We start from the raw sequence: 25,166 nt of genomic DNA, 5'->3' as shown, positions 1-25,166 counted from the left end.
AAGGAATCTGGAATCATTTGATGAACTCTACCCATTTCCTACTAATATGACGGTTATACTGGGGGGTTATGCTAGGGGGTTGAAATATTCTATTGCAGTTTTGGGTGCCATATGAATCTTTCTTATTTATTGGAAGGAGATATAGTGAAAGTAGAGGGGAAATGCATTTTACAAATATACATATATATTTGCCTTTGCAGTGTGTGCATGTCTCTGAGCAATACTATTTTTCTCAATCAGAGTATATCTTTATAACACTTTCAAATGTGTTAGATGTGCTTTCAGAGGGGCCAGATGTCCTGTTTTACTCTCTGGGGAATGCCTGTGTATTCTATTAAAGTTCCCAGGGGACAGAGTTTCTTAAACACCAAATAATAATAATTAACAACAGTGAAACTGATAAGTATTGCAAGCGCTGATCACACCTGAGCAGAGAACCAGCATCCAGTGTGCATGTGGACAGTGAGATCAAAGAAAGGAAAAGCTATTTCTGTGTCTTAGTCTGAGGGGCAGTGAAAAGAGACCAAGAAATAAATGGTAAAAAAAGACAAGAAAGGAATAATAAATATTTCGTGTGGTTTTTCTTCTTTTGCAGTTCTGTTTTGACCCCAAAGTGGATGATGCAGTCAGGGCCGAACCACTGATCAGAGTCTGAAGAATTCCCGTCTTCGCGTTGGCGATTGGTTGAGAGAAGATGGAAGACTCTTACAAGGATAGGACTTCACTGATGAAGGGTGCCAAGGACATTGCCCGAGAGGTGAAGAAACAAACAGTAAAGAAGGTGAGTCAGGCAGTGGACCGGGCCCAGGATGAATACACGCAGAGGTCCTACAGTCGATTCCAAGATGAAGAGAATGATGACTATTACCCATCGGGAGAGACCTATGATGGGGACGCCAATGATGATGAAGGCTCCAGTGAAGCTACCGAGGGTCATGATGAAGAAGATGAAATCTATGAAGGGGAGTATCAGGGCATCCCCAGTATGAACCAAGGGAAGGACAGCATTGTGTCAGTGGGGCAGCCTAAGGGGGATGTGCACAAGGACCGGCAGGAGCTGGAGTCAGAGAGGAAAGCTGATGAAGAAGAACTAGCCCAGCAGTATGAGCTGATAATCCAAGAGTGTGGTCACGGCCGTTTCCAGTGGGCCCTTTTCTTCGTCCTGGGCATGGCCCTGATGGCGGATGGTGTGGAGGTGTTTGTTGTTGGCTTCGTGTTGCCCAGCGCTGAGACAGACCTATGCATTCCAAATTCAGGATCCGGATGGCTAGGTGAGTGCCCTGCCTCAGTGAGACAAATTCTGAACCTGGATTATTTGTTGAGCACAGTTAACAAATAGAGTAAATACTTTTCATCCAGAGCACTGCATTTTTTCCCCAACGCTTTATTATGAAAAATTTTAAACATACAAAAGAAAAAAATATATTGTACAAGGATGCCCATATATATCCACCACCTGGATCCTATAGCTAACATTTGATACCATATTTTCTTTATCATCTATCCACCCATTAATCCAACTTATATCTTTATGCATTTCAAAGTTAGAGCAATAGATTTTAACTTATAATATTATAAATGTTTTATTGGTTTCTCCTTTATTAACTTCCAAAGATATGCCCTTGGAAGCTAATAAAGCTATTATATGAAAACCTATTTGAGTACTTTTCTAAATATAGAGGTTAATTCTATAAAACTCTGACAAATGTGATTTCAAATTTCAAATTTTATGTATGATACTATGATTTAAATACTTTGGGGACCCTGCTAATTTTTTTTTCTATAATCTATGTGTATGTTTGCTTGTTTATCTCATAGAATTTATTCATGGAATAGATTCTTATCTTACTCATAGAATTTTCTCTAGATGACTTTTTCTATCGTTTTTAAAGTTCATACTTTTGCACCTAAACTGGAAAAACTTCCTCATATGATTTAAAAGTCTCTTTCAAATCATATTAATATCTCAATTATATGTGTAAAAATAATATGATCTCTCTATAAAATATCTAGATAGCAGATTTGATTTTTGTTTTAAAGTTACCATGAGGCACCTGGGTGGCTCAGTTGGTTAAGCATCTGACACCTGATTTTGGCTCAAGTCATGATCTCACATCTCTCACATTGGGCTCTGAGCCTGCTTGGGATTCTCTCCCTCCCTCACCCTCCCTCCGCCCCTCCCCTTGCACATGCTCGCACACACACACTTTCTCTCTAAGATAAATAAGTAAATTAAATAATTAAATTAAACAAAAATAAAGTTACCATGCCCTCAAGGTTCATGTTGTTGCAAAGCTTAGTTAACATTCCCACTTATTTCCCTTGCTTGATCTCACCACCCTGATCATGACCTGAGCCTAAATCAAGAGTTGAACACTTAACCAACTGAGCCACCCAGGTACCCCAAATGCCATTTTCTACCTGTTCTGTGACATTGCGACAGAGATAATCATAAATGAGAAAAGGATTTATATCTTATTTCTTTAACAGTTGTTTCTTTATATGACTTCCTCCTAGCATCTATTTTTTTAGTCATTTAACTGAGAGAGATCCATGGAAGCAGACTGGGGCGGGGGGCGGTGGGAATGGGGCATGTTTTGCATGTTTTTGCTGGTAGACTCAACTGTGTGTTCAGCCATCAAAATACAGAACATGATTCAGAGGAGGGTCCTTAGTCATTTGTCAAATTGATCATTTCAGTGTATCGCTTGTATATCTAGCACTGTGTTTTGTCTTTGTTTTTTTCTTTTGGTGAGCAGATATATCTATGTAAACCTGGGCATCAAAATATTTATGAAGAATTTGCAAAATCAGAACATTTTAAGAAGATAGATCCTTTAAAATACATCCACACACATATTTAATAATTGGAAGCTTAATTTTAGGACAAAAATCTTTTCCCATTATATCCTAGCTTTTATACTGGAAACGTTGCAGGGAAATCTAAACTGAGCTTGCCCTTGTGCCTTTATCTTCTTGGTCCTGAGTGGAAGCACAGCATCGCCCATGGTTCTCTTATCAGTCTATCCCAGAAACCTGTAAACCCCGATGATGTTACACACCCCTAGGTGGCATCCGGAAGTGTTAGATAATGCTGTGGGACAATCAGAGCACAGATATTTTCAGGTTTCCATAAATGTTGACTGCTTTAGTGAAGTAAAAATGTGTCCCCAGGAGTATACGGTTTCCCTCAACATTGCGAGTCCTCAGCAGAAGAATTTTAATGGTTTCCTAACTGTGCCTTCCAGACTTGCATTTCAATTATTTTGCCATTGTAATTTCACTTATAATTGCATTCTAATGGATTTTTTTAGACAGGCGTTTAAATTGTTTTGCCATTTTCATTTCATCGAGTAATAGCTTTGTAATATAATTACCACACTAAGTCACAGCAGTGGGATCAAAATGCAAGAAAGATGCATGACCCATGTTTGGTGGTATTTGGGAGATATAGATTTGGAAATAATTTCTCATTTGTTACTGAGCATTTTGTCATTTTCTCAAGGAAGATCAGGAAAAAAATATTAACAAATTTATGTCTCAGTTATTTGGGAGATAAATCATCTCTTGGTATTGCTAGAAGTTTGACTTCAAAGGAGTTAAGAGCATCCTGTGTGTGCATGTGTCTATGTGTATGGTCTGTGTGTGTATATAACATTGTTAATGGGCTGGGTAAAAGAGTAAATATTTAATTATCTAACAAACTGCTATTTGAGGGAGGAAGTGTAGTTGCTTTAAGATAATCCATGCTTTATTGTCAAAGTCTGTTTAATTGAGCACTTATTATGTGCAAAGCACAGTGTTACCACAGGGGATAATAGGACAAATAAGGACAAGGTTTCTATATCCAAAGAAGTTACCCTCTAGTATGGAGAACTCACAAATGCCTGCAGGTTAACGGTACAAAGAAGCAAGTATCAATAGCTGGGAGAGAGGTGTTAAGTAAAGAGACTTGAGGCTAAGAGACCACATGAGGGGTTAGGACCTCACCAACGGAGTGTGGAAAAGGCAAGGATTTAAGGGCTATTCCAGAGGTTGGAGTCATCAGGGATTGGTCCTTGATGAATTCAGTTGGTGGAACAAGTGGACAGTTGATGAAAAGAAGGCGATTCATCAAATTAAGTAATGCAGAGTGCAGGTTTTCACATGAGGAAGAAGGATGAAGAGTTGCTTTTAGACTTCTCACTGAGAGATCCTCGGGGGTGTCCGAAGAGCCCCGCGGGTTACTCTCCATTTGGGCTGGAGCATAGTGGGTTTGTGAGCCATCTCATTTAAGATCACACTACCAACGTCATTTAAGTGAACTTAACCAGGGGGCCAGCAGTGTCCTGCAGAAGGCCGTTTACGGGGCTGGTGGTGAGGAGGAGGACTGAGAAAGAGAAGCCGGAGCAAGAGGAGCAGCCAGGAGAGTGGGAAGGCCTGGAAGTTGTGGGAAAAGGAAGAGATGTGTAACTCTTGGGTGCTGCAGGGTTGTGCAGGAAAGGTTGCAAAGGGTCTCTCAGTTCAAGCATTGAAGATTTTCTTGGCTGTGCAAACAGCTCTTGAGAGGAGCACAGTGAGCAAGGCTACTTATTAAAGGGTTCGACAGCTAAAGAACACAAATTTTTAAACATCTTATCTGGCGTATCAGTGACTTCAGCTGCCGCTCTGATGTTACAGTAGGTTCTGTGTTAGGTTAAGTAGTATTTGTGGAGTGGCTTTATGTGTGGGGCATGGCCTGAGGCCCTGTAAGGGAGATTGAGATGAGTAAGGATTGGTTCCTATTTTCAAGGGAAATCCTGGTATTTCCCAGCTTTCCGTGTCTTAGGGATTTAAGCAGACCCTGTCATCTTAAAAGTGAGGGGAGGAGCCCTAGCCGTGTGGGCAGCTTGCCTACAGGGCTGCGTACTGGGAGAGGCAGACTGTGGAACACACACCCCAGCTCATCATCCCATGTTGCTTTCCAGTTCTCTAACATTTTCATTTAAAGTCCTCTCGATTGGGTTTACTTCTAGGAGAAGACGATATTCTCAATTACTGGCAGAAATATACCACTCTGGTGTCTCAAGGGATGATCTAAAATTCATTTTTTGTCTGTGGACTCCAACAATATAATCACCTGCTGGTATTAGATCTTTTTCTGCCCTTTTCTAAAACCCTAATAGAGGATATTGTCTGGTTTTGTTTTTTTGTTTTCTGTTTTTTTGTATTTATAGACAGTACATAATGGCAACAGTCACAAATGAGAAATAGGATTTTCTCCAAGAATTAACATGGGAAATCAGCCCATAGTACAAAGTCATCTTAAAGAGGCAGAGCAGAAGTTAAAATAGAGGGGATATAAGCCCCATGGGACCAGGGGTTTTTGTCTGTGTGGTTAACTACTGTCTCTCCCCTACCCAGTCAGTTCCTGGTACATAATAGAATCTCAACAAATATTTGAGATGACAGTTTCTGAGATCATTACCACTTTGAGAACTCATTGAAGATACTGATATATCTAAAGTAAGAATGTGTTGTTTAAAATTGACTTCGTTAGTCATGGAGGACCAATGGGAGAAAGCCATAGATGCAGATGTTGGACCCTATTGTAAGGAAGGCCACATCAGCCTGGAGTCTGGGAAGACATGAGTCTTGTAGCAAAGACCTTGTGTTCTAATTCCACGCACCATAGCACTTTAAAGATTTCAAATTCACCTTTCTTTAGAATTTGCCCGTCAGGAATGTGTTTGCCAAAACCTGCCAGTCTTCTTGGCAATTCTGTTTTTTTGTTTTAATTCACCAAATGTCCATTCTGTTTTTTCCCATCTGTCTTGGTGAGGCTGACTACTGGGAGTCTGCTTCTGAGAGATGGGTCTGTTCAGCGCGTGCTGGTATGTCCAGTTTTGGAACATGCAGGACCCAGGTCCAGAGTAGGACTGGGTGGAAGTAGCTAGCACCTGGGAGGCCTACCTGGGTGGTCCCCTGAGTTTCCCGGAGAAATGTCCTATTGTCGTACATACTAGTTTTCCTTTAGAACATCCACAATATTGGCTGGTCAATTGGCATGCTGGACAAAAACGGAGGTAGACCACGAACATCAAAGCATTAAGAACATGTTTGTACATATGAATAGAATTTTACTTGACATTTTTTTCATTTTTGGAAACTCTTGGAAATTAAAAAAAATTGTAAATAATTCTAGAATAAATATAGATTTTTGTGAATTTAGGATATATTTTTTGGCTAGAAATGGAGCAGTGATTCTCATTTTAATCAATACTTGGCTATCGACTGTATCAAGTCAGATTATTTGACATTTGTACATCTTCTCTTAACAACTATAATGTTCATTCAACAAAAATTTGTTGAGCACTTGCTGTGTGACAGGTATGATTTTAGACTCTAGGAATATAATGGGAAAGAAAACAAACAAATCTCTTGTAGACCTGAAGCATGTCTTTTAACCTTTCTTTCTGTAGTTTCTACCCCTGTGGTGGAATTCCTTGGTCATACAGAGTTTCTCTCTCTCTCTTTTTACCTTGTTTGCCACTTATAAAGGGTGATCTCCTTGAAGACTGAGCTGGATGAATATGACCTGAACTATCCCTAATTTCTCTTTCTCCACCCCTCCATACACTCCTTTATTCTTTTAGGTACTAATAAAGGAAGATATATTCTTTTGAGATTTCTAGCTCCTTTATCTTTAGCTGCATGAATTTAAAAAAAACAAAACAAGCTTGGAGTTTCTGAGATACCTTTTGCTTTAGTCCTATTGACTGCTGATTGCCACTAGACTACAGGCAGATTACAGAAGCTGGCTCACTGTTCATTGAACCAGTCCTTTCATTCAGTCTGTATCACCCATTCCCAGTGCTGTCAGGTAGATTAATATATCCAAGTTGATAACAAAGTGGTGCAGTCTTAGCTTTAGTCCAAGCTTTGATCTTTCAGCATCTGGGTATACTCTTTATATTTTTCTCAGTTTTATTGAGAAATAATTGGCATACATCACTGTATAATTTTAGGGTGTACAGCATGATGGTTTGATTACATATATTGTGAAATGATGACCATACTAGGTTTAGCTAATGTCCATCTTCTCACAGGTACAATAAAAAGAAAAGAGAGGGGGAAAAAGAAAAGCAAAAATTTGTTTCCACATCATGGGAACTCTTAGGAATAAGAACCCTCTTAGCAACTTTCCTAGGTAGTTGACTCTTGAACAATGTGGGGTTTAGAGGCACCGACCCTCTGCACAGTCAAAATTCCCCATGTAGCTTTTTACTCCCCCAAAACTTAACTACTAATAGCCTGCTGTTTATAGGAAGCCTTATGGTAACATAGAGTCTATTGACATACATTTTGTATGTTACATGTATTCTATATTCTATATAAGACTACTATACTCTTATAACAAAGTAAGCTAGTAAAAAGAAAATCATAATAAAGAGAAAATACATTTACTATACTGTACTGTATTTATCAAAACAAATCTGTATATAACCCATGTAGTTTGAACCCACATAGTTCAAACCTGTGTTGTTCAGGGGTCAACTGTATATCATACACCAGTATTAGCTAGATTCATCATTTTTCACATTACATCTAGTACTTACTTATCTAATAGCTGGAGGTTTGCACCATTTGACTACCTTCCCCCATTTCTCCCTACTCCTTACCCTCCCCCTTTGCCTCTGGTAACTACAGGTCTGATCTCTTTTCCTATTATTATTATTATTTTTTTTTTTTAGGTCTTTGGGTATTTGTTATTGTTATTGTTGTTTTACATTCCACATATAAGTGAGTGTTTTTCTTTCTTCATCTGGCTTGTTTCACTTAGCATAATGCCTTCAAGGCCCCAACATGTTGTTGCAAATGGTAAGATTTCCTTTGGTTTTTTGGGGGCTGAATAATATTCCAGTGTGTGTGTGTGTGCGTGTGTGTGTGTGTGTGTGTGTACACCATAACTTCTTTATCTGTTCACCCATCAATAGACATTTAGGTTGTTTCCATGTCTTGGCTATTGCAAATAATGCTGCTATGAACATGGGAGTGAGGGTATATTTTCATTTAGAATTTGTTTCCTTTGGATATATTCCCAGAAGTGGAATTGCTGGATCATATGGTAGTTCTATTTTTAATTTTATGAGAATGCTCCATACTATTTTCCCGAGTGGCTGTACCCATTTACAGTGCCACCAACAGTGCACAAGGGTTCCCTTTTTTCTCCATGCAGGCTAGCACTTGTTATCTCTCGTCCTCTTGGTGATGGCCTTTCTGACAGGGGTGAGGTGATATCTTATTGTGGCTTTAATTTGCAGTTCCATAATGATTATTGTTGTTGAGTATCTTTTCTATACACATTGGCTTTTCATATCTCTTTTTTGGAGAAATGTCTATTCTGGTCCTTTGCTCATTTTTAAATTGGGTTATTTGTTTTTTGCTATTGAATTGTAGGAGTTCTTTAAATATTTTGAATATTAACCCCTTATCAGATATATGATTTACCAATATTGTTTTCCCAATCCATAGGTGTTCTTTTTACTTTGTTGGTGGCTTCTTTTGCTGTGCAAAATCTTTGTAGTTTGATGTAGTGCCACTTGTTTATTTTTTATTTTGTTGCTTGTGCTTTAAGTGTCATATCCAAAAAAATCATTACCAAGACCCATGTCAAGGAGATTTATCCATATATTTTCTTCTAGAGTTTCATGGTTTCAGGTCTTACATTTAAGTCTTTAATCTATTTTGAGTTAATTTTTGTGAGTGCTGTAAGTTATGGGTCTAGTTTTATTCTTTTACATGTAAATATCCAATTATCCCAGCACTGTTTATTGAAGAGACTGTCTTTTCTCCATTAAGTATTCTTTGCTCCCTTGCCAAATATTAGTTAACCATATAAACTTGAGTTTATTTCTGGGCTTTCGATTCTGTTCCATTGGTCTGTTTGTCTGTTTTTATGTCAGTACCATACTGGTTTGTTGAGCATAGCTTGAAATCAGGGAGTGTGTTGCCCTCCTTCTTTGTTCTCCTTTCTCATGATTTCTTTGGCTATTCAAGGTCTTTTGTGGTTTCATATGAATTTTAGGAGTGTTTTTCTTCTACTTTTGTAAGTGTGAACTAAATTTTAAAATGAGGGGCTTTGTACTCTAAAAGTGTAGGGTGCAGATTTCAGGATCAGCAGCTATGTACCCTGCCTAATAATCCCTTTGTCATTGACATCTGTCTCGGTTTCTTGAAGGGAGGTTTGACATCCACTGTGTGTGTGTGTGTGTGTGTGTGTGTGTGTGTGTGTGTGTGTGTGTACGCCCTCTGGTTCTGTTTAGCCTCTAGGCTGTCATAGTGATTCTAATTGGAATTAAAAAGTTATTGGCTTCTAGAGAACATCCTGTCCACCAACACTAGCAAAATCTTATTTGGATTCATTATTGCCAAATTGGAAAAGAAGACTCAATAATTTGTTGCCATTATATTCCTGGGTCTTATTTCCTCTGGTCATTCATATTCTCCTGAGAGAATTGAAGTTTCTAACGTCATAGTGGAATTGGCCCAAGTAGCCTGAAAAGATTCCTCCATCCAGAGAGTCTGTGATCCATTTTCACAGGATAGGAGTGAACAGAAACTCCATGCCACATTCCTGAAACTTGACAATAAGCAGCATTCTGGGATGGTGAGAATATGATAGTAAATACCTTTTTTTCTGAGGCTCATTGGGGGTTTTCTCACAGTACAGCTTTGAACCTGAAGACTGATCCTTGCATCGTGACTCCCTATATTTCTTTTTTTTTTTTTTTAAAGATTTTTATTTATTTATTCGACAGAGATAGAGACAGCCAGCGAGAGAGGGAACACAAGCAGGGGGAGTGGGAGAGGAAGAAGCAGGCTCCTAGTGGAGGAGCCCGATGTGGGGCTCGATCCCAGAACGCCGGGATCACGCCCTGAGCCGAAGGCAGACGCTTTAACGACTGCGCTACCCAGGCGCCCCGTGACTCCCTATATTTCTACATACTAGAACATTCCTGAATGAGGATTCTGATTCCATTGGTGGTCCTGGCCTTACATATCCTGATTCAGTGTGGAACTCTCCTTGAAGTCCCTGTAGAACTTTCCGACTGTTGTCAGTTTAGAGAATTTGTTAATTGCAGATTGGTTTAAATAAGGCAATCTGAAATGTTAATCACCTAGTAACTACAAATAATTTGGGTTTGTAGGTTTGAATTCCAAACATGAAGATGCAGTCACCCCCTTTCATGGGAAATCTAACCTCTCAATATTCTTACATAACAAGAACTTTTATAGGACCTAAGCTTCCTGAAGAATGCTTCAGAGAGTAGGAAATGGTTTGATTACATTCATCTTGAAGAGTTAATCTGATAAATTACTGAAGTAAGTATTCCCAACACACATCTTTGCAAAATGACATTCTTACCTTACACTTAGAAATTTCTTATTGGCCTTTTTAAGATTGTGAGAGAAAAAGTAAAAGAGGTCCTTGGGTATAGTTTTTATCTTCAGTTCCAAAATTGAGATCTCTTATCAAGTATAAAATGATGAGGACACAATGAGTTTTTCCACTTAATTTTTTAATGTAAGTAATTTGCTTAAAAACAATATGATGATCTTTAAATTATTTTCACATCTCTGTTATCTAAATACTAAAGATGATAAATTTTGTCATGTGTATTTTACTACATTAAAAAATGCAATCTTAAGTGAGCAAACATTTCTAAATGTTGGAATATTGCTTGGTTTTGCCATTAAGTTTATTTTTTCACTCTCAAGACAAAGCCTGGAAACAGAGAAACTGACAACTAAGAAACTACTGAACATCCTAGTGCAAGCACTTTCTGTAGCCAACTTACACTGTGGGGCTGTTACGTACAGTTGTGCAAGTTGTAACCTGCACAAAGCCACCTGGCCGGTGCTGGAATCCAGTCCTTCTACTTACCAAGCCATTCACCCTGGCTTGTGGCTGATTCCACCTGCCTGTAGAAAAAGGTGACTTTTGCTAATTCTACTCTGAGGAGGCTCTTTTTGGTCATTCATCCACCTAGATGAGCACCTTTCCCCAACTAACATAAAGGAGTTTTCTGTGCCAAGACGCTCCATTACTTGCAGATCTACATCAGGTGATGCGGAGCCTGAGAAGATTCAGAAGGAGGAGGAAGATAAGAAACCAAGGTCTTACCCTTCCAAGAACTTACGGCAGATTCAGATTATTCAGAAGAAGGGAAAGATCAAAGGAAAAGCATATATAATTATATGGTGCAAATATAATTCAGTAAACATTCACCCAAGCAGTTATAGTTGTTGGGTGCTAAGTGTAGTCAAATTAGTATGGGCTTTATTTTAGTACATCATGTGCCTAGTCTCACCAGCTTAAAATACTTTGGGAATGTTGAGAAATGGGGGACTTTGTGTTTGTAAATGCAGTACATTTGAATGACTCAGAACTACAAAAATGGAAAGAGTAGCTCTGGAGGGAACACCATCATCAGAGAGCTTCAGTCCCTCTCCCGACCATGGGCATGCCTGTATTTATTGCCCAGAAATTGCTGAGTTTTGTTTTGGAAAAAAAAAAATAGAGAGCACCAGGCTCCACTTCTCGTCCTCTGGAGGCTAGCTGGTGCCACAGAGACTCTGGGCGGAGATGAGAGAAACCCTGAGGCTCAGAGCGCTAGGATAGTACAGAAGGGAATTTTCAGATTTGCCCTGATCTTGGACATAGCTGCGGTTTCCTGCCAACACTACCTGAGTGTCTGACATCTCCAGGGCAAGAAGTGTAGCCAAAGCTAAAGTTAGCAGAGAGGGCATATTAAAGAAGTGCTACTCCTCAGCCTCGGACGGAAGGTCCCCGGGCAGAGGCCAGGATGGAGTGCCCTTGGGTGGTGGGGAATCGAGCATGTGACAGGCTTCATACTGGGTCCACTTTATCTGCCTGTCTTGTGTTTTGTTCACACTGCCTCTTCTAGTAACTTTGCACCATTGTCCTTAATAAATGACATCGATATAATTACCATTTAAAAAAAAAAAAGAAAAGAGAAGGACAACGGACTCTGCTCGTTATGCCCCTGCTGAGGGAGTTCTCAACCAAACAGAAGACCTACTAGGCTGCACTGAGGCCAGGCTGGGGCTTGGTGGAGTGGTCATCACACATCTGTATGATCAGGTCAGCCAGGCAACATCAGAGAAAGTTGGGGTGGGAGGCGAAGAAGAGCGTCTTCTCTCCTGACACCCAGGGAAGAGCTCAAGGAGAGCAGGATGGAGCCACACCCCTGGGCACTTCCATAGGGCAAATTGCCTTGGAGGTGCTAGGATGCACTTTGCATCCACACGGCACCCTTGGTTTGTGCCCGGGAGAGTTCCGTTTGGGACAGAGCAGAGGATCAAGCTCTTAGAGGGGAAGTTAAAGGGACTGCTTCCCATTCAGTACGGCCCTTTGTGAAGTTAGGAAGAGAAGATGAGAAAGTTGGGCATTGCTCTACTTAAGACAAGATGTTAATAAGGTGCTTTCAAGTAAGTGCTGGAGCCCAGCTTTCTTCTAGGAGACTAAGATTTCTGTTGTTCTTCGAGAAACAAGCATTTGGAGAATAGTTGGTGACGTCTGAATGACCAAAGATCAACACACAAAATAAATTACATTCCTGATGTCTTTTGGTATTTACATTTAGGTATTTATAATGTTCAAAGAGAAGAGAAAAAGTTGTTTTAAGTAAAATCATTACCAAGAATATCTCAGTCCTTGGGAGGTAGTTGCATGAACCAAAGTAAGAGCAAAATGTGTGGCCCCTTCAAAGAGGCTGAGGGTGGGTAGCACAAAGACCTGCTGTTAACCCAATTAATATGGACATAATGTGCCTACCAGAAAGGAGAGAACCGATGGTGAGAGGCCAAGTTTTAGGCTACCAGGTAAGGTTTTAGGATGGGGTCTCTTTACCCTTCCCAGTAACTAAGTGAAACCAAATCTACCCACAGGTGATACCATAGCCATGAGGGGGAGAGCAGGAACTGAGGCATATTTGGGAGAAGTTTGGGGGGAGTATGCTTTTACCTCCAGAACCAAGAATCCAATTTACCTTTGTGATCTTATGCTTGGACTTCCCTCTCTACACTCTGAGACCATATGCTTATGGGTTGCCATACTTGACTTCTGTAGGCTCATTCATGGCAAAGATATTTCTACCACACACACACACACCCCTTCTCCTGGGGATTCCAGTGGAACAGCAAAACACGATGTGTTCTGGCAATGTGAAAAGCAAGGCTGCTATCCCTCAGGGACAGTGCTTCCTGACAGCAATGAGCTGAAGTGTAAGGCAGCTACCACCTTGAGGCGGAGTCAGCATCTCCACCTTGTCAAGTTAAGGAAGGAAATGGATGGACAGGAGGAAGCCATGTGGTGGTTAGCGATGTTCCAAGTTGGAAGGACGGATGACATTAAATAATAAGAAACCAAATGTAAAATCAAACAAGAGAAAACAAATAGAAAGTAAATCATAAAAGAAATGCTTAAGAAAAAAGATGCAGCTTTGAGACAGTCTACAACATGGAAGAATCTTGAAAACCTTATGCTAGGGGAAATAGCCAGACACAGAAGGACAAATGATTGTATGACTGCAGTTATAGGAATTATCGAGAGTAGCCAAATTCAAGACAGAAAGTAGATTAGAATTACTGGGGGCTGGACGGGAGAGGGAATGAGGAATTACTGCTCGAAAGTTTGAGTTTCCGTTTGGAGTTCTGTTTGGAAAGATGGTGGTGATGGTTGCAGAACATTGTGAGTGTACATAATGCCACTGAATTGTACATTTAGAAATGGTTAAAATGGCAAATTTTGTGTTGTGTAAATTCAACACAATTCAAAAGGAAAAGGGGAAAAAAAAACAACTTGAAGGAAGTTGTTTTGGAGGTGGTTGGGTGCTCATAGCCATCTTCAGAGATGGACGGAGTTCACCTGTGTCCCGTGTTTGAGGAGCTGCCCGGACTAGCAGTGAGTCCTGGACAGACACAAATGTCTTCCCAGAGCAGCTGTGCCAGCTATTTCCTGCATTTTCACAGGAATTGGGGTCCTGACGGGGCTCCAGTTCTTAGTGGCAACTGCTCCTCCTGGTAGCTTTCTTTCTGACGGATTCCAGACTAATTCTGGGCGTGGAGTTTGCTGTAATGGCCTCTCACATAAGAATATTCTAGACTAATGAATTCTTGTTGAGCTTCTTGGGGAATATTTGAGAGTGCAGGGAGGGATTTGGATGTAGATGAATTATGCTACTTAAAAATCAGAGGGGAACAAATAATATAACCTAGAATATTCTGTAGGCAATTTTTCAGTAAGCTTGGAGTCAGGATAATCATTAGATTAAAATGTGTGACTTCGCTATGTAACTTGTTTGAGAAGTGAGGTACATATTTTAGGTAAATAAAGTTTACCTCCTCAAAAGTCAAAGCTCTTCTTATTTAAGCATATTTCTTAAATGGAAATCGAAAGTGTTTTATATTATTTCTAAATTTATCTTCAATCATTTAAATGTGTCCTGATGATTCAGGGTATTGATTTTTATTCTTTATTTAATACTTTGGTTTTTCTTCACCCCTTCCTATCATCCTGTCTCTGCTGCCACTTTAACTCTCTCTAACTCATCCCCTGATGTATCTGTGCTGTGGATTAGGAAACTAGATAACTAAAGTTGTTAAGAATTATCTGTTAGGGGCGCCTGGGTGGCTCAGTCATTAAGCGTCTGCCTTCGGCTCAGGGCGTGATCCCGGAGTCCTGGGATCAAGCCCCACATCGGGCTCCTCCGTTGGGAAGCCTGCTTCTTCCTCTCCCACTCCCCCTGCTGTGTTCCCTCTCTCGCTGGCTGTCTTTCTCTTTGTCAAATAAATAAATAAAATCTTTTTAAAAAAATAAAAATAAATAAAAAAGAATTATCTGTTAAATAAGAGTAAATAGACTATGAGATGGACTTGAGAGTTATTGGGTAATTGCTTGACTTTATAAATGAGGCTTTATACCAGATAAACAGGACATCCAGAAGCCAGGCTCAAGGTGCTGTCAGGGTAGGCATTGGAAGGACATTGGAAGTTTTGCTTTTGGTGTGTTACTGTGAACTTTTTTCCCCAGTTGCAAATAGCTCTTTGTAAATCAGGCTAGGACTCAGCTGTGCCCAGTTATTCTGGTGAAAAGTCAAGTATCTGGCTTAAATTATTTTTATGAATCAGGGCAGGGTTTAAATAAATGCTTTAAGAGTTTAGAATTAATGCAAAATAAACTTATGGTTTTGAAATTTTAACTTCCCTATTCTTGGTGATGTGGTCACTGACCATGATTATGACCCCTGCACCCTCTGTGTTCCCACCTTAAAGGGTCTTTGGAATGGAGACTCTTGTCACAGCAGCCCACTTGTCATTGCTCTTCAGATCATGCCTGGGGGAGGGGGGTGGAGGATTTGGGTGGCATCACATCCCTGATTAAATTGTTTGCTGGTTAGTGTAGAGATTGCCTTAAACTCCTGAGTATGGTATTCCAAGTTCTCCATAACCTGGGACTGATCTATTTTTCCAAACTTTTCTGCCGCCCACTCCCCTCTCCCAGATATTCCAAAATCAGGATATAGTGTTTCCAGGTAAAATACAGGGTGCCCAGGTAAATTTGAATTTGAAATAAATAACAAGCAAATAATATTTTTATAAAAGTATGTGTCGTGCAACATTTGGCATACACTTAAAGTATTATTTGTTCATCTGAAATTCAAATTTAACTGGGCATCATGTGTTTTTATTTGCTAAATCTGGCCACCCTTCTGGTAGTGGTGATAACAGCAGGAGGTGGAAGGATTAGAGTTTGTTCTTTGCCCTGTGTGTCAGACATCCCATCAGTCATTAAATTCACTATCTCAATCACTGTCACATACATTCTCAGACTTCGTGAATCAGTGCTAGGGTAAGCCCTGGGAACTGTATATATGTTTTATAAGCATTCTGAATGATTCTTGTTCAAAGGAAAGTTTTGGAAACACTATGATCTAGACCACTTCTTCTCAGACACCATATGCAGACTTCACTTGAGGACGCAGGTTTTGATACAGCAGACCTGGGGTGGGCCTGAGGTTCCTCATGCTAGGATGAGCTGGGATCACAGGTGAGGCTGAAGCTGATGGTTATGAACCCCACTGTGGGTAGCGCTGTCTTAGGCCCCTCCCCCCAGCCAAGCAGCAGCATCTCCAACATTATTGATAGTGAAGGTTAAATGTGATACTATGATTTTAAACAATGGGGCGTGTGATAATGTAAGTGGGAGTACTTCCCTAATTCACCAATATACAGCAACATGCATTACAAAGGAACCTTATGTAGCATTTTCAAGGAGAGGTTTTCTTTCCGAACAGTAAATCTCTTATCGACAGTTGAGGGATGCACATTTGTGCATTTTTTCTCCACTGAAATGGCTATTGATTTCTTTACCCTGGTCTTTCTCCTACACAGTGGGGGTCTTCACAGTCCCTAACCACATTTACAGCCATGCATCCCAGAATGGTCCCCAGATGTGCAAGGCACAGTGTGATTCTACTTTGTGAAATAGTTTCTCAGTACCAGAGCCATGGTGATAAAATTACAATGTGAATCCTTCAGGTTTTTCCTGCCTCCCGTGTAACATGAAATTGAATGACTTTTCTGAGTGTGGCTGATTGTCTCTGCAGAATCTATTTAAATCAGAAATAGGAAAAGTACTGCTGTGTCAAAAAACTGATTGGAAACTGGTAAGAGTTAACCAGACTGCTCACAGGGACAAAGGAAAGCCCTGCAGTGGGACTCGATCCAGCTGTAAATGCACACACCCAAGTGGAGGCCGATTATATGTGTGAGAAAGTGGTTGGCTTCTCCGGGCTTTCTGTCTGATCATGTAGTTAGCTACTCATTTTTTCTCATTAATAGGTCAGAGATGCCTTTGTGGAATGTAACCTTTCAAAATTTAGCAGTTTTGACACAGAAAGACACCAGCAGGGGTTCCCCCACTCGTTCATTCCTCAAATTCTTACTGAGTTGGTGCAAGACACTTGCACAGTTTTGTGGCAAATACAGAGATCCACCAGACAAAAGCCTGGGAACAAGGCACTTCCCATCAAAACGGTGGGGGGACCAGAGGACAGAGAGGTTAATTCTGTTTGAGGGAGGAGTGGTTTTTAAAAAGGTTTCAGGAGACTGTCATATTTGATCAGGATTTCCACTGCAGGCACAATGTGGACTTGCTGAGCCAGGGGTGGGCAAAGGGGGTTTCTAGGAGAGAGAATAGACTGAGCGAAGGCTGAAGGCAGGAAAACCATGAATCTGGTGTTGTGAGTAGATTGTGGTTCAGTTTTGTTGAAGTGGAGCATACGTAGAAGGGAGCACTTGGAAGGGTGGGTGGGGACTTACCTGTTCATGGAGACTCCATGAGTTTATTCTGGTACAGGTAGGGAGTGCTTGAGGTGTTAGCAGAGAAGTGATGTGGTGAGACCTCTCCTTTGGGAGACTGCTGTGTTTAGAATGGGTCCAAGATTAGCCAGCGGGATTAGTTAAGATTCATTTGCATTGAGTGGTCCAGTCAGTAGGTGTGGAGGGCCTGATTGTGGGTGATGCAGAGGGTCTGTGAGAGGAGAGGGTGTTTTCCAGTGAAGTCCTGGACTTGCACAACCCACTAGCAGTGGGAGCAAGGGAGAGGAACATACCATAAGGCATTGAGGTTTCATGCCCAGGTATTGTGTTGGGCAGGAGTGCATAAAATATAAACTGTACTTCTGGGATTGGTGGGGAAGTACAGGGAGCCTGTGTGTGGGAGGGAAGAGGGAAGAAGAGTTTAGTTATTGCAAATGCAGGAACTGAGTGTCTTAGTCACAGACTACCCTTAGCCCAGTGATCACTGGTGCCCAGTGATTTTTTTGTTGAGTTTGAGATGCCAACCAGACTCAGGACAAACTGCCCAGGAGGGCATTTAGAACTGGGTCCTGAGACTTGGCAGGGAAACTAGCCCTAGAGATGGGTATTGGAGACATCTCTGAATAGAGATGCAGAGCCCACAGGAGAGGATGCATGCCGAAGGGGAGAGCCTGTGGAAGAGAGGAGGGTAGTGACAGATCTTCAGCTAATCTTAGGGGTGGAGTGGAGAAAAGTCATAAATAAATCGTAGGAAAAGTCTCAACTGCCTGGAGGCCAAGAGCAGCAAGGGTTTCAAGGGGAGGAGGTGGCCATAACCGAGAGTGCTTTAGGGAGGGGGTGTGTGGCAGAGGAAATGACATTGGCCGAGGCAATAAGAAAACCGTTGCAGAGGGTGGAAAGGACAGATGTAAGATTAATCACTAAACTGAGTTTTAATGTCTATTTTTAAAGAGAAGGAAAACAAATCAGTATTTAAAAATTGGTTCTAAGGTACTGTAGTATATTTGTTTTGGATAATGCTTCTAGTAACATAATTATACCAGCGATTGGAGCAGCTGAAAAAATATTAATCCTTTTCTGCAAGGGAAAATTGCACATTTGTAGCTATTATCTAGTGCTCCTATGTCATTATGTGCCAATAATCACATCCAGAATATATAGAGGAGAGAAATTGGCAAACCGGGAGAGAAGTGAGTTAGCTGCTGCTATCTCACTTTATTTATTTTTCCAAATTGAAAACTGTATCAGTTACTGGTACCTCTGGATTTAACAATAAAATAAACTTTGTTGAAATGTTCGCATTTAAGCAGTCAAATAGTAACGATAAATGGTAGAGAACTGCCCAGGAGAAGGCAGCTCCCAGTTGACCACTCCCTTGGGGTGAGCCTCCGACCCAGTGAGAGGGTCCTCTAGGACTACACACTACAGCTTTGCCCCCTGGGTTTCTGCTGGATCAGTAAAGAAGCCCCCTGTTGCCTGCCCTCTCCCCACACTGGGCACACTACATTTATAGTGTGACGGTGGCTCCTGCAGACCCCTACTGTACATCACATGGTGTGTAGGATCCCTGATCACATTTTCTCAGAGTCACAGAGCGATGCGTTGTTCCCCCAGAAATGCGATTTCCCTCCTCAGAGAGAAATGAATTCTTATAGCTATGACACAGAAATGCATCCCGGATGGCCTGCTGTAAAGCCAGGAGAAGTGAGGAAAGCCAGGGGATGGACAGATTCTTCCCAGTATGGGGCAGGTGCTTCCTCTGACCCCTGCCCCCAGGGGCCTCCTGAGCTGTTCCTGTTTGGTAAAGACCCCAGCACTTCCACCAGTTTGGACCCTGAAAGAAGTTCCCAGGAATAGCCTTTTCCCTAAGCTTCCTCACATCACCTGAATTGAGTCGGAGGCCACGCCTAATAAAATGTTAACCACCCCCTCCTCCCTGAAACTGCATCTGCCTTTGGCTCCTTCTGGAGTCTCTCATCTCTTCTAGTACTCATTCTTCATTCTTCTCTCTGCTCCCTAGAGGGTCTTCCCAAGATTTAGCCCTTGGGACTCTGTCTGTATATGTGCTGTGATTCTAATTGCCTTTCTTTATGCATCATCCAGCAAACACTTCCTTAGCGTGGTCCCTGCCCAGGTCCCAGACTGGATCCTGGGGTTGTAAAGACATAGTCCCTGCTCTCAGGTGCTTACAGACCAGAGAGAGAGATTGGCATGTGGCAGATGAGGGCACCTAAGTGTCACAGATGCTGCAACAGGGAGATTCAAAAGAAGGAATGTCTAGCACTTTGAGAGGACAGGGCTGGAAGGATTTAATATAGAGGCAACATCAGGCTTTTTCTGATGATTTCCAGGCCTGTGGCTATCAAATGTCTAATTATGTATTCCCATTAGAATATGCAGGAAAGAAGCACAGGATGGTCCAAGGCTTTGAGGCAGAGCTGGGTTTGAATCCTAGATCTGTCGTCTAGCAGTCATGTGTCTTCAGGCAAGTTTCTCTGAGCTTAAGTAAACTAATCTGGAAAAAGAAAATAAATAGTAGCTTTGTCTTGTAGGCTTTTTAAAAACTGTGATCATCACTTTTCCAGAGCCTCTCATCCTCTGTTTTTGGTAGCCTATAGCTAGTTGTAATTAAAATGTCACCTTAGAGAGTAGCTGGGAGGATTCGAGACAATGTATACAAGCCTCTAATACTAGATGGGGAGCCTGGGTGGCTCAGTCGCTTAAGTGTCCAACTCTTGGTTTCTGCTGAGGTCACTATCTCAGGGTCCTGGGCTCCGAGCTCAGCATGAGTCTGATGGAGATTCTTTCCCTCTTCTTCTCCCTCCCCACCGCCCCTCCCTCCCTCTCGAATTCTCTCACTCTCTCAAATAAATAAATAAAATCTTTTTAAAAAGCCCCTAATACTAGAACAGTGCTAATAAATACAACCCTGTCATCGTCAGGCTTTGCCTTAACACATTTTTAAGTATGAAGTAAATGTTGTTAACTGTGTGCACCGTGCCTTACAGGAGATCTCTAGGATTTACTTGCCTTGTGTAAATGAAATTGCATACCCTTTGATCAACGCCACTGCCTCTCGGTTCCCCTCCTTCCCCTCTCCACAGATGCTGTCAACCACTGTTCTACTCTCTGATTCTCACCTTTCTAGTCTCTATTTTAAGTTCCTGAAATGGTGGGATCAGCTAGTATTTGATTTTTTTTTTTATATCTGACTGATTTTACCTTGCACAGTGTCTTTCAAATTCATCCATGTTGTGGCAAATGGCACGATTGTATTCTTTTTTAAGGCTGAATAAAATTTCATTGTATGTGTATATACCACATTTTTAAAATCCATTCATCTGCCAATGGACATTTAGATTATTCCATGTCTTTGCCATCGTAAATAATGCTGCAGTGAACATGGCAGTGCAGATATCTCTTAGAAATATTGCTTTCACTTCTTTGGGGTATGTACCAAGAAGTAGGATTCCAGATCATATGCAGTTGTATTTTTGTTTTTTTGAGGAACTTCCATTATGTTTATCATAATGGTTGTACCAAATACATTCCCACCAGCAGTATATTAGGCTTCCCTTTTCTCTACATCCTTACCAACATTTGTTATCTTTTGTTCTTTTGATAATGGCCATCCTAACAGTTGTGAGACAATATCTCATTGTAGTTTTAATTTGCACTGCCCTCATAATTAGTGATGTTGAACATCATTTCATGTACCTATGGCCATTTGTATGTTTTTTTTGGATAAATGTCTATTTAGGTCTTTGTGCATTTTTTAAATCAGCTTATTTAATTTTGTTTTTGTTTTTTTGCTACTGAGTTGTTGGAGTTCCTTATATATTTTGGATATGAACACTTTATTAGATATATGACTTGCAAACATTTGAAAAAATCTTGAAAGCAGCAACAGTAAAACAACTTTCCACTCATAAGAGAGAAGTCACTAAGGAATAATTTTAAAATGTAGTGAGAAATCATTAAAGAAATTTAAATGCTAAATTAGAATACATTAGCTGAATGAAAAAGAAAGCATTGGGGAGAGACATGATAGCTAGAAAACAAAAAGTAAAAGAGCAGATGTCAGTTTAACTATATCAATGATATTAAATATTTATGAATTAAACAATCCAATCAAAAGGCAGAAATGATCAGACTTGATGATAAAACAAGATCCGTTTTGACAGCTCACTTTATATCAGAAACGGTGGAGGCCAGAGATAGTGGAATAACATATTGAAAGAGCAGAAAGGAAAAAAAAAAAACCTGTTAACCAAAAATCTTATATCCAGCAAAGCTATCCTTCAGAAATGAAAGCAAAATGATAGCCCTGGAAAGGAAAAATGCAGGGAGGATTTATTGATAACAGGTTTGCTTTACAAGAAATACCAAAGGGAGTTCTTCAGGCTAAAAGCAAATGACCTCACCCAGTAATTTGAATCCATATGAAAAAAACAAAGAACATTGTAAAATTATAAGAGATAGTATAAATGGATGTATCTTCTCCCTTCTTCTGTGAAATGATTTAGAAAGCAATTATACACACACACACACACACACTATATATATATATATATATATATATATATATATATGCGCACACACACATATATATACACTATACACATATATATATGCAATTATACACACACACACTATATATATATATGCGCACACACACATATATATACATTATACACAATATATACACTATATACTATATATATATATAATGTTGGGCCTTTAACTTATAGAAATATAACATGTTTGCCAATAATAGCACAAAAGATGTACATGGAACAAAACTGTACTGGGCTAAGAAAATAACTGCAGATGGTAATTTGAACACAGAAACAAACGCTTTTTCACAAACCAATTCTTTTTTTCAGAAACAAAACAAAACTCTTCTTTAAATATTTGGTAGAATTCAGCAGTGAAGCCATCTGGGCCAGAGATTTTCCTGTGAGTGGTTTGTTTTTTGTTTTTTGGGTTTTTTTTGATTGCTAATTTAATGTCTCTTGTTTTTTAGACCTATTCATAGTGTCTGTTGCTTCTTGAGTCAGTTTTGGTAATTTTTGCTAGAATTAATTTTAGGTTTACACTAACTTAATTCCTGTGAGACAGAAATGTTACTCCTATATAGCTCTATTCCTTTCCCCACCTTGTTGTGGTGTTGTTAAACATATTACAAGTTGTAACAAACCTAACATTACCTTCTTACAATTATTACATTATGGAATTTTATACTGGAGCTTCTAGCTAAGGCGGTTAAATTAGAGAAAGAAATAAAAGGCATCCATATTGAAAAGAAGAAGTAAAACTATTTGCAGATGATATGATCTTGTATACAGAAAATCTTAAGGACTTCGCTAAAAACTATGAAAACTAATAAGCAAACTTAGGAAATATATTAGTTTTTAAGAGCTGTTGTAACAAAGTACCACAATCTGGGTGGCTTAAAACAATAGAAATACATTTTCACATAATTATGGAAGCTAGAAGTCCAAAATCAAGGTGTTGGCAGTTCCTCTGAGGCTGAGTAGTATCCTTCCTTGCTTTGCTCGCTTCTTCTGTTGGCAATCTTTGGTATTTCTTGGTTTATAAATGCATCACTCCCATTTCTACCTTCATCATCACAGGGCCATCTTTGTCTCTCTCCTTTTCTTATAATGAGACTAAACATCTGGGATCAAGGGTCTGTCCTTCAGTATGATGTCACATTAACTCATTACATCTGCAGTGCCCCTATTTCTAAAGAAGGTCACATTCTGAGGTATTAAGGGACTTCAGCATATCCTTTTTTCAATATGTCTTTTTTTAGGGAGAAGGGGACACAATTTAACCTATAATAGCAAGGTTGCAGGTTATTAAATTCATATACTGAAATAAATTTTATTTCTATACACTAGCTATGAACGATCTGAAAATGATAATTAACAATTCCATTTATGTAATTCCACCAAAAAGAATAAAATACGTAGGAATAAATTAAACAAATATAAAACTTATACTCTAAGACTTAAAAAAAATTGCTGAAAAAATGAGAGAACCTAAAAAAATGGAAAGACATCCCATCTTCATGGATTGGAAGACACTATTGTTAAGATGGCAATATTCCTAACTCTATTCTACAAATTCAACAACAAAACAATCCAGCTAGCTTCCCTATAGAAATTACATACCAATTCTAAAATTCATATGGAACTTCCAGGGACAGATAACCAAACAATCTCAAAAAAGGACAACAAATTAATTAATAAACTGTTATTTAAAATCTAGGGGCATTTACAATTTCAAGACTTACTACAAAGTATCAGTGATCAAAACTGTGTGGTACTGGCACAAGGTTAGACATACATATCAGTGAAATAGAATTAAGAGTCCAAAAATAAACATACTTCTGTAATTAACTGATTTTCAACAAATGGCTAAGACCATCCAATGTGGAAAGAATGGTCTTTCCAACAAATGGTGCTGGGACAACTGGATGGCTGCCTGCAATAGAATGAAATAAAACCCTTACCTCATGCCAAATGCAAAGATTAACACAAAATGGATCAAACACTTAAATGTCAGGTATAACTATAGAACTCTTAGAAGAAAATGAAATCTTTATGACCTTTGTTTTGACAAAGGATTCTTAGACATGACAATAAAACACAAGGAACAAAAGAAAAAAATAAACTAATTAGGCTATCAAAATTAAAAACATTTTTTGCTTCCAAGCACAACATCATGAAAGTGAAAAGACAACCCATAAAATGGGAGAAAATATTTTGAACCATGTATCTGATAAAGGACTTGTGTCCACAATATATAATGAGAAGACAACCCAATTAAAAATGGACAAAAGACTTGCACAGACATTTCTTCAAAGAAGATTTCTGAATGGCCAATAAGCACATGAAAAGATGCTCAACATCATTAGTCATAAGGAAATGCAAATCAAAACAAGATGAGATACCATTTCACACCCACCAGGTTGGCTAGAAATAAAAAATTAGATGATAACAATAAGTGTTCACAATGATTTGGAGAAATTGGAACCCTCAATGCTAGGGGGAATTTAAATGCAGGCACTTTGGTAAAAAGTATGGAAGTTTCTCACATGGTTAATAAAGTTATCATATGATCCAGCAATTCTACTTTTAAGGTGTACACCCAAGAGAAGTGAAAATCAAAGTCTATACAAAAGCTTGTACATGAATGTGTATAGTAATATTATTGATTATAAAAGGTGGAAACAACTCAAATGTCTATAAACTGATGAATGAATAAATAAAATTTGGTGTCAAATGATGGAATATTATGTGACCATGAAAAGGAATGAAGTACTTACAAGCTACAATCTAGATGAACCTTGAAAATATTATGCTAATTGAAATAAGCCAGTTACAAAGACCACATATTATACCATTATTCCATTTTTATGAAATGTCCAGCATAGGCAAATTTATAGGTACAGAAAGTAGATCATTTGTTGTTTAGGGCTAAAGAGAATGAGGGCAATAGCTGAAGGCTACAAAGGGTTTTTTTTGACATGAAGACATGTTCTAAAGTTGACTGTGGTGATGGTTGCACAAATCTATGAATATACGAAAAACCATTGAATTTTATACTTTAAGTAGAAGAATTGGCTAGTATGTGAATTATATCTCAATAAAGCTGTTTTTAAAAAACAATAGACATGTAAGGTTGTTTGGAAAATTGACTGGCTTGCTTTGTAAAGTTAAGTCAAGTATGTGTGCAGTGGCCTTTTATGATGTATTTTAATGACTGTATAAAATGCAGGACAGAAACAA

The 25,166-nt window shown here is 39.5% G+C and overlaps 1 protein-coding gene across 2 annotated transcripts in view; it reads left to right on the top strand.

Moving 5' to 3' along the window:
• The window catches only part of SV2C (synaptic vesicle glycoprotein 2C), a 375,875-nt gene that overhangs the window by 213,484 nt on the left and 137,225 nt on the right, over window positions 1–25,166 (top strand). For both annotated transcript variants that reach the window (XM_087862062.1, XM_087862061.1), the window contains exon 2: window positions 596–1,271. In XM_087862062.1, coding sequence (XP_087718188.1) covers window positions 695–1,271 — 577 coding nt within the window. In that variant the 5' untranslated portion in view covers window positions 596–694. The remainder of the gene's footprint in view (window positions 1–595; window positions 1,272–25,166) is intronic.

This window comes from Ursus americanus, chromosome 5, assembly GCF_024610735.1.
Source record: "Ursus americanus isolate L20-20 chromosome 5, mUrsAme1.1.p, whole genome shotgun sequence".
NCBI lineage: Eukaryota > Metazoa > Chordata > Mammalia > Carnivora > Ursidae > Ursus > Ursus americanus.
Note: the sequence above shows the minus strand (reverse complement) of the source record. Positions and strands in the feature narration are given on the sequence as shown.